The 10245-nt window shown below is 53.2% G+C and overlaps 1 protein-coding gene across 1 annotated transcript in view; it reads left to right on the top strand.

Moving 5' to 3' along the window:
- The first annotated feature begins 371 nt into the window (after positions 1-371).
- ZNF541 (zinc finger protein 541) overlaps positions 372-10245 on the top strand; it is a 17014-nt gene continuing 7140 nt past the window's right edge. The window contains exons 1-9 of the mRNA XM_009326151.1: positions 372-523; positions 556-716; positions 1933-2149; positions 3332-5021; positions 6428-6486; positions 7643-7816; positions 8157-8316; positions 8900-9067; positions 9834-10155. Of these exons, the coding sequence (XP_009324426.1) occupies positions 372-523; positions 556-716; positions 1933-2149; positions 3332-5021; positions 6428-6486; positions 7643-7816; positions 8157-8316; positions 8900-9067; positions 9834-10155 (3103 nt within the window). The remainder of the gene's footprint in view (positions 524-555; positions 717-1932; positions 2150-3331; positions 5022-6427; positions 6487-7642; positions 7817-8156; positions 8317-8899; positions 9068-9833; positions 10156-10245) is intronic.

Genomic DNA, 10245 nt, shown 5'->3' with positions numbered 1-10245 from the left:
CCTCCCGCAAGGCCGGGAGCAGCGTTTCCCTCGGGGAGACCCCCCTCACCCCCAACCCCACGCTACTCCCCAGCCCTCCAAGCCTGCCTGCGGGGTCTCAGCAGCCCTCCTCTGCTTCAGAGGGCAGGGGCGTGCCTCGCGTTTGCAACAGGCATCGGGATACTTCTGTTTTCTTCTCCGATAAGGTATGGCTGGTATCGGGCCGATACCCCAGTTGCGGTGCTGGCTAGGGTTTGGTGAGTAACACCAAATCTTATTTAACTTTTCCTTTCTACGCTTTTGTTTAGGAGGCTCGTTGTCTGCACGCCCTCGAGTTTTGCTCTGGGTGGAAACGAGACCACCTTTAACTGGCCGTAAGGTCGGCGGCGGGCATGGACCAGTACCCCTTCGGCGACGAGAGCGCGGTCCATTTGGAGATGCATCTCCCTGGATTTTCCGAAAGCCAGGGGCTGGTCTGTAGCGAGGCCCTCAACCACGATTTGTGCCTGGATGCGAAAGATGTGATGTACGGAGGGCTGAGCGGGCGGGGGGGCGGGGCGGTTGGGCGTGGGTCCCTGCCCTCCCACCCGCCGATGCGGCCAGCGACGCTCTGGAGGCCGATTTAAACGTGCTCCCTCTGTACCCGGCGAAGGACTGCCACTCTGTTCAGCTCCTTGATGAGTCTGACTCGCGGCCCTTGCAGCACGGTGAGCGCGCTGGACTCGGCGTTCTCTGTTATTTTGAAGGGTGCCTCGCAGATCAAAGCAGCCGGAGTTATTTAGTACCTTTATATAGGTGGCGGAGTCCATTACGTGGGAATATTTTTGGGGTAGAGGTGGGTATGTGGGGGTTTTTTAATCAGTAAGCACTTCGAAAGTGTTTCTTGTTGCCTTTTACCTGTAAAATGACGTTCAAATTGGTAAGGCTGTAGAAGATGATAATAATTATAACACCTCTCTTTGACAGGAATTTCACTTTTGTCCTGTTTTCTTAAAATTACACCCTAGACGGGAATATGTGGTTGGTTTTTTTTTCTTTTTTTTTTTTCCAAGAGTCCTTGCAACCTGCTCTCCAGCTGGAAATGGAAAACGCGAAGGCATTAAAATGATAGATTTGCTAAACATGTTGCAAACATCTATATTACTGGCTTTCCCTGAAGCGGGGAAGAGACATTCCGTTTAATTCTTTCTGCGTTTCAAATTCCCTGTGAAATGGATTAAGCAGAATGGGCTTTTTCTAGGTCTTGCCGTTGCACGGAGAGCGCCTTTAGTAAAACGCTCTTCTGGAGGGGATGGATAACTTAATTGCTCATGTCTCTAAAAGCGCGCGCCCTGTTTGGGTGGCTTGAAAACAAAACGAATGAAAATGTGTAACTAGCAGCGCCTGAGTAAGAAAAGGAGACTTTCTCCTGACAGCTGGGGCCTGCGTTTCTGCTGGTTCGCCAATTAATAACAGCTCGTTCCTTACTCGCGGGTGGGGAACCTTGGATTGTCTCCCAAAGTCCAATCCAGCGGGAAGCGCCTGGGTTATCACCCGAGCCGAATTGCTGTAGGTAAAATACCTTGAACAATGTGGCTTGGAGTTGTCCCGTTCCCTCCCTCTTTTCCCAAGAAAGAGGGGAAGTGGTAAAATTCATTACGACGAGGTCCAGAACGGTGAAGGACGTAACTTGTGTGAGGGGGGGACATGGGTTTCGGTGTTTGCGGAGACCCCAGAAATAAAGCAGCTCCGGAGCTGCGAGTCGTAAGCGGTGGGGCAGGTCTGTGGGACTTCCGTACTCGTTTTTGTGCGGATATTCAGCCATCGCAACCCGCGGGCCAGAGCCCTCCGACGGAAGCATTACAAAAAGAGATGTTATTAGTACTAAAGTGAGAAGCTTGTCATTGCAAGAGTGACCTGAGGATATCGCTTGCTCCCTTCCTTCAGAGCCGGGGCTTCCCGCGCCGATGGGACCGGAGGAGGCTGGAGGAGGAGGAGGAGGAGGCAGCGGCAGATCCGCGGGGAGAGGAAAGCGTCCCGGCTTTCCTCGGACCTCGCTGCCGGGCTGCAGCCGCTGCGGGAAGGTGTTCGGCAGTGCCAGCGCTCTCAGCAAACACTGCCTGACTCACAGCCAGAAGCGGGAACACGTCTGCACCGTCTGCAGCAAGGCCTTCAAGCGGCCGGACCACCTGTACGTAGGCATTCGCCGTTAAAAACGCGTGGAGTTGCTGCGGCCTTATTTACCAAATGTAAATAAGGTTGGCCTGTGCGGCACTTCGTTTTCCAATTTCAGAAGTTACAGCGATTGTTAGTCTTGGTCGTGTTTTCAGGCTAGCAAACGCTGTGAAGTTGGGTTACAAAACGACTTCCCTAGAGGATGCAAATCAGCTTTGAATTTTCCAGAGCAGGCTGGTGCAGGAAAAGCCTCAAAAATATCTTATTTCCGTCCAGCTGCAGAAAAATCTGTAATACTGAGCCCTACAGTAGCAGCTAGTCTTCCCCCCCCCGTCTGATGACTGGCGTGGGGGAAATCGCGTGGAAGGTGTTTGTACTGGAGAGTCAGCTTCTGATTTTTGGCAGCCGCTGTTTTAGGAGCTCTTGCAAAAAATCACTTATCGATGCAACCGCTGCCCGGAACCCTACGCTTCCCGGTGCCGTAAAGCTTTTATTACTAATTCTGGAAGGCTCTCGAAACACCAGCGGATCGTTGCGGGTCCGGTTTTCGGTGGTGGTAGTCCGGGGCTAAATAAAACACCGTTACGCTTTGTGTCAGAGCGGGGCAGTTGCCAACAAACCTATTCTGTCCTAAAACGTGCCTTTATGAAGTGACAGTCTGCAATTCTACAGTCAGTTTCCCGTTGGTTTAGGTAACGCGCCTGCCTAACTTTTTCTGTCTCTCTACCGATTTCGACTCTACCCTTTTCTACTCTAAAACAAAAGCGAATTGTAGCCAGCCTTTAGTTTGTGTCGACTGGCATCGCTCACAGGTAGGACGTGGGTTGAGATCCCTGCCGAGCTGTGTTCTGATTTGCTTCAGCCTTGCTGAGCGCGGGGGGCTGATAGGCCGGAGAGATCCTCTTGGATTTGGGGAGAATTTCGGATCCCTTTTGAGTTGTCTTTCTGGAGAGGTGATGGAGCAAGCGGGATTGTTCTGCGTCCCAGGGGGAAAAGCAGTCGGAGGGCACTTTAGTGAACCTCTTCTGAATAGAGGCCAAATTCCGCTTTGATTTATGTCCTGTGCCGCGTCTCTGCCTTGAGCAGAACTGTACTAAACAGAGGGACTGCAAGAGCTGCAGTAGCTTAGGTGCAAAATGACTTCCTTTTTCAGCTGGAAACGCTAACACGCAATGTTTTCTTCTCTTGATCACCTCAGGAGCGGACACATGTTGACGCATCGGAAAATAAAACCTTTCGTGTGCCCGGAGCGAGACTGCGATAAGAGTTACTGCGATCACCGTTCGCTGCGCCGGCATTACGAACTGCAGCACGGCTTGTGCCGCTTGAAGGAGGCTCCCAAGGAAGGCGCCGGGGGGGAATCCCCGCTTCTTCCCGGTCCGTATATCCAAGGCTGCGGGAAATCGGTGGACAGACTGACTGCGCGCTCAGAGTCGGGCTCTTTCCCACCCGAAAGAGACCCGCTCGGGTGCGCTGCCAACGGCTTTGCGAACCAGAAGCTCCCCTTGGCTGCCTTGCCCGCCGCAGAGCACGCGGGTGCTGCCTGGACAGATTCCTCCCCAGCGAGCCAGGCCTCTTGCCTCACGTCTAACAGCAGTGGACTTTCGGAGGCTGCAGGAGGCAATATATCGAAGGATCGCCTCTCTTGCCAAAAGAGCGCCGCTTCTTCCGACGTCTGTGCCGTAATAAGTCCCAGGAACGTGTCTGTGATCGCGCCGGCTGAGAACGTAGTTACCAACCTGACCAGCAGGTCTTTTATTTCAGAAGCCCGGCTCTCCTCGGAGCCCGCGGGGCTGCAGTGTTGTCCCGACGGCGCCCTGCCTTGTTTTCCTGTGTTCGGAGGGCAGAAGCCGTCTGCAAACCAGTCAGGCAGTAACTTTCAGTGGATAAGAAACGTGCCGGTTTGTGCTAAACCCAAAAGGGATAGCGTCTGCCTTGCCCGCAAGCCGCCTGTCGCAGCGCAGGGTGTTTCGGAGGGGTTCGCCGGACCTTCCTGCGCCTTCTCGGCCGCGTACGAGTGTCCGGATGCTTTGTCTTTCCCCGTTGCCCCTTTTAAAGCTGAAGAGGACGCGCCGAGTGAGTCGGCCCTCGGTTGTTTTGAGGAAGCCTTTCAATCGGCGAAACCCCACGACTCCCACCCGTGGGAGAACGCCGGGGAGTTGAGTTTTCCGGAGGTTTGGAAACACGGTGCGCTGCAGAGCGAGACCAGGCAGCTCTTCCCGAAACCCCAGGAGCCTGCTGAGGGCCTGGAGCAGCTGCAGGTGCAGCAGCACCTCTTCCGGGTGATCGCCAAGTCTCAGCAGCTCCTGTCTCACTCCCAGGCGCTGGCTCCGTCCCCGCTGGTGGCTCCCGAGGCCAAGCACCTGCCAGCAAACCCCCTCCAAGCGGCGTTTCAGCAGCCGCCCCCCTTGGCTCCCCAGCTTCCGCAGCCGACGGAGTACGAAGGGCCTTCCACGTACCTCCAAAAGGCCGTACCCCAGTTCCAGGGCGTTTCCTCGGACGGGGAGAAACAAGGACCGCAGGCAGCCCCTGCCTTTCAGTCCCCCATGAAAGAACACGGGGGATTAAGAGACTCCTCTGTTCCCAGCCAGCTCCAGCATGGAACGCGTGGAAGTGCCGTGGGAAGCCACTCTTCTGGGAGGTCGAATCAGCTGGAAAACAAGGCTTCTGCATTTAAAAAAGAGAGGAGTAAAGATCGTAGCACAGAGACGGGCGGGAAACCGCCGGCGGGTGCTGGCCGGTCTTGGCGTCTGCCTGCCGTCCGCAGGGAGAGGCTGACTTTTGGCCTGAGCTGCGCGGCTCCCCCGAGCCAGGTGGCTATGGCGTCCTTCTCGTCGGCTCCTGCGGCCGGGGGGACGCGCAGGCTGACCATTTTCAACAGGATTCAAGTACGTCAGCGGGCTCTTTCTTCGCTTTGAGCGGTCTGTTGCTTGAGTTTGGGCCTCGGAGCCGTTGGCTGTCTCCCTGCGCTCTTTTAGGTGCTTTTTATTAGTGTTGAGAGCTCTGGATTCACCCATAACAGTACTTGCCGCTTGCACGGCAATTTACACATCCAGAGCGCTCTGAAAACCATTAACTAATTAATCCAGTGCCAAAGGTTTGGAAATAACTTAACCGGATCAAGTCTTGGGATATTTAGTAACGTGATACGTAGCCTTTCACCTGGCTTCGTGGTCGGGCTTGCGCCCAGGTCAGTGATGATCAAAAGCTGCGAACGCCTGAAGGTTCAGCGAGCTCGGTGCCCGTGGAATGGGAGCCCCTTCCTCGAGCAGAAATAATTGGCATCTCGTCGCCCGTGGGAGGGCAGGGAGATCAAGAGTCAACCTAAACGAACGTCTCGCCTTCGGAGGCTAGCCTCTGGAGGTCGAAGTCAAGATAATTAAGTGAGGGTAGTCAACAAAGAGTCAGAATAGTTAATTGAGGGTAGTGGTGGGAGCTTGCGTTACGGATAAACGTGCTGCGGCTCTTTTGGGGACTGAATATCTCCAAGTTTGGGGTTGGTCTAAGTGCTTTGTTGGTAGTTAGTTGGACGCCAGGCTTACAGGCGGATGTGAAAACATCTTGCCCCGTCCCGAGGGGGCTCGCCGCTGCCTCGTGCGTCGGGCCGAGGGGACTGGCGGCCCTCAGGACGGGGAATTTCTAACGCGCTGAGGTTAAACCCCGTCTGTGTTGCTCCCGTTTCCGCCCTGGCTCCTCGAAAAGGTGTTGCTTCAGCGGCCAGTGGCGTAGGGGAGTCTTAGATTTGCAGTCCTCTAACTCCAGGAGATTTTTGGGGGCCTGGGTGATGCGTGGGGCACGAGCGAATCCCCGTCCTGCTCCCGAGTGCCTGTTGTCGACCGGGCAGCGTGGTGTTGGCAGAGCCGACGCCCGCAGCAGCTGGGGATCGGGATGATCCCGTCCTCCCCGCGTCACTGGAGCTCTGGAGCCGGGCACGTGGCACGGGAACGGCGCGTGGCCGAGGAATCGGAGCGTGGCCGCCCCTGCCTGCGGCTTGTGATGGAAATAATGCGGTTTGATACCGGCGTTGTGTGAACGGGGATTCCCGTTTGCACGTGCGCTTACAGCGTGCACGCATGTATCGAAGTGTTACGAGGAGTATCGATTAATGACTGTAAAGATTTATGGGATTTGGTAACGAGCGTTGCTTTGCTGCGCAAGTGCAAAGTGTTATTTTCATGGAGAAAACGGCTCAGATGGTCCATTTTTTTTTTTTAAAGGCGGAATGACTATATTTTAAGGCTTTACTTGCAGGCAGAATAACATCTGCTTTTGATTATTGTTTCTTTAACTGCAGGGTGGAAATATCTACAGCCTCACGAACGCAGCAGAGGAAGAAGACTCGCCAGCTGGGTGGTAAGGAGGTTGCACTGAAGTTTTGAGGGTGGCGGTTGTTTTCTAGAGCGCGTTTTAGCACCTGTCAGGCGCATTTCTTTTCCCTCGGGGTTGAGACTTAACGTAGCCCGTTCATTTGGCTAGCTTTGGATTGTGCTAATTAATAGGTGTTTAAATTAGAACGGCAAGACTTCTCAACCTCATTTCTAACCCACGATCGTAAAAACCGTGCAGCGACTGAAGCGTGACCGGGAGGTGACTTGGGTGAAATGTTTAAGACTGTTAAGGACGTAATAAGGAATGACCTGGCTTGTTCTTTTCACGCATTACAACGACGAAAGACCAAAAGTTCACTGTGGAAGTAAAGAAATGGAAATCTGGGATAATGTGAAGGGATTCACCTCGTCGAAGGCTTTCCAGGTGATGGGGGGGGGGGCGGGGGGAGGGGGTGCCCGTCTCATTCCTGGTGAGCAGTCTGCCTGTAAAGAGTATTATTGCACTATAATCGTTGAGGCAGGCCCTGAATTTAGGTCTTAGAAGCGATTAGCTAATTTTATGGTTAATTTTTTTTTTTTAGAGTGAGTTTGTGACTCGATTCTCGCCGTTGAAGAAAATAAACACACTTCCCTCTTCTTTGGCAATTGCCACTTTCTTTTGGCGCAGGGGCTGCACACCTCTGGGGTTCTCTCTGTACGTAAATCGTGGCTGTGCCACCTTACTGCCCAGGCTAGGTCGCTTGCCGTTGGCTGAGCGAGAAAGCAAGCTGCTCCCTGGAGAGGAGAAAATAAAAAAAGAGATTTTTATAATCTCCGTCCTGAGCAGCAGCGCAGTCCCCACGCAGCCTCGGGAGAGGTGCCTTTCCTGCAGCGCTGCTGAGCAGCGCAGGTAAGGGAGCCGCTGTCTCTCAATAAGAAAGAAGAATTTCGTCGCTCTTTGGCAACAAATGAAAGCCGTGGTTCCTGGTGAGCCATGTGAAAATCATTACCCGGTCCAGCGGCCTCGGTAGCCTGCCCGGCCCTCCGTTTCCGTGTCGGAAGAGGTTCCGAGGATTAGCCGGGCTATAGGAAGGGCGAGGCAGTAAGTATGCTGCGCTGGGAAGCTTTAACTTCGTTTGCTTTCTCAGTCATGTGGGTAGAGAAACGGCTCTGCAGGACTTTGGACGTCGCTTTTCGCAAAGGCTGCATTCGCACGGGGGAGTTACCCGCAAACGACGCGTCTTCCCGCTCACGGAGTGGGATCTGTCAGAAATCCCGCCGTGCGTGGATCGCGTGGTGGCGAACGGAAATCCGTCTGGCGGTTTCAACGCAGGCCGTTCTGTTTTGGTGTCGCGGTTCAAAAGCGACAAAAGCATGTACCTTTGAAAATAATATTTGCGCGTGTCTGTTCATAGGTACAGTTCCTGTAACCGCTCAAAAGAGGAGGTAGCTTTCTTATTCTTACAGCTCTCTTATTTAAAGCTGTATCTTTGCAACGCTGGCGATTGATGCCCCGCTGGGGATTTTTCTCTAGTTAACGTCTTTTGCTGCTGAATGAACTGCAGAGATTTCCCAACTAGACGTGAAATGAGCTCTACGGCGGGAAGCGTGAGCGTGGATCTAACGTTGATAGTCATTAAGTTATTTTCTTTTTTTAAAAGTGGTTCAACTTTATAACGTTAATTTTCCATCCCTTTATCTCGATTTTTCACTTAGCGATAAGAGCGGTGCTGCTCCTACTGATGGCAGCGGCGGTGAAAGCGGCTTTCTCCGCAAGGACTGCGGTCAGCTGTTTTACACCGAGAGCGGTCTGGAGAGCCACGGGTGTTTTCGTGGCGAACAGTGGCGTCCACCACAAAGGAAGGAGGAACAGCAGGTAAAGGGAAAGAAACTGAACCCTTCAGTGCTGGTTATTGAACAGGAATTTGCATTAAGGTCGTGAGGATTCTTTAAAACCTGCCTGTAGCGTATGGAGATAAAAGCTGTGGAGTAACTCACCCTTTGTCCTGAAAATTCCGATGAGTACAGGAGTGGGACCCAGAATCAGGGTGCCGTTTGAAGCCCTTCGGGTGGTCGTTACGTAGCGGACGTTCTTGAACGATCGTACTATTTTGAAAGCTGCTGCTATTTGCAGCAATGTTCCTTACTCTACAGCTGTGAAGCGCGCGCGAAAAGCGTAAGCCCGACTGTTCTAGCTGATAGCGTGAACTTGGGAGCTCAGTTCTGTAAAAATAAGAATCGGGAATTGGCGCGGGAGGGATTCCTGTCCTGGGCTCTCGCTAAGTTACGTTGTGCTTAGAGAAACTTCCTCAGCGTGGCGGCTCTTATCATCATTATTTTATGTAATGGAGAAACAATTCGGAAGCGACTTGAAAGAATAGTTTGCGAAGCGCCGTGGTGTCCTCAGATGGCTGATGCCAGAAGATACACCTCGTACCCTTGTCTGTGTTTGCGGGAAGGTGTGCGATGCCGGAGACGTAAACGCTCAGGGACTGTCGCTCCGGGCGGCAGGAGGTGGAAACTGTCCCTCAAAACCCGAGGTGCCTTTAGAGGACGTAACAGCGGCTCCGCTCGTGATTCCCGTCTCGGTGCCGGTGACGGCTGCGAACTCGCAAGGAGGGAAGGAGGTGGGTGGCGATTGCACTCCTCGAGTATTTTAACGATTTAGCAGTGACACCTTAGTTGGCCGGCTTCGCTGAGCGGAGTCGCGTCTTTGAGCGACTGCTCACCGGCGTGCGAGTTTCGCTGGCTTAGCCGGCAGCTTAGCGTTACGGCTCCCTTAAACCCCCCAAATTATATTCAAATGACGCGGCAGTGCTGGCCTGGGTGGCGATTACTACGGAAATGGACGTGGTAAAGGTCCCAGGGTCCGTCTGAGTAACTTGTCGGAAACATGTAACCCACTAATCGCCTTGAGTTGTGTGAAAATAAAAGATGGCCTGGGAAGTATGAACAGTAGGGTGCAGGACAGATACCTGGCATTAAAGCCTAGGAAAATACTCGGAGTTTTGCTAGGCAATTTAAAGAATTTCAAGACGATTTCAGAAGCTACTTTCTTCTTCTTTCAGCACTCTCTCTGACTACAAAAAAAAGCCTTGCAGAGGGTTCTTTTCAACAGCTCTCGTTCTCATGAGTGTGCCTGTTGGCTTCCCCAGAGCCGTCTACACGAGTGAGGACTGGAGCAGAGGGTCCTCTGACTGCGCTCCTCGCGCAGGTTTGGGGATTTGGTGTTCGTTATTGAGCTCGGAATAATAAATCATGACACCGAGAGTCTAGAGGAAAACCAGATAAAAACCCTACGCAATCTCAAGCTTTCTTCTGTTTTCAAGTGCCTTGAACTTGTTCCGCTGCTTTTCTGTGGATTTGACGGTTTGTTTGGAATTGTTTGTCCAGGTTACTGAAAAGGAGAGCCCGGATGGGAAGGACCTGGGAGAAAACTTGCACCAGAGAAAGAGGCAAACGCGGCCAAAATCGCTCTTTATCCCACCTCCGCCGGCCCCTGAAGCCCAGCCGGGGATGGGAGGGTGTTACCAGAGTAACCTTCGTTCGCCCGTGTTCCTGGTGGATCATCTGCTGAGAGACTTGTTCCAGCGCTCTCCTTACACGCCGCCTCCGATGCTCAGCCCCGTGCGGGAGGGATCAGGCCTCTATTTCAGCACTCTCTGCTCCTCCTCTGCTAACGGTGATCCCAACCAGCTCTTCACTGCTGTATTAGGTAATAAAACCCTAATGTCTGCGCTCAACAGGTAGTAGAACTGGAAGGGAATCCAGCTGGCTATCATAAGGACTGCAGGAACAGAAAACT

This window comes from Pygoscelis adeliae, unplaced genomic scaffold (genome assembly GCF_000699105.1).
Source record: "Pygoscelis adeliae isolate BGI_AS28 unplaced genomic scaffold, ASM69910v1 Scaffold426, whole genome shotgun sequence".
NCBI lineage: Eukaryota > Metazoa > Chordata > Aves > Sphenisciformes > Spheniscidae > Pygoscelis > Pygoscelis adeliae.
This window is presented reverse-complemented; position numbering and strand designations above follow the sequence as displayed.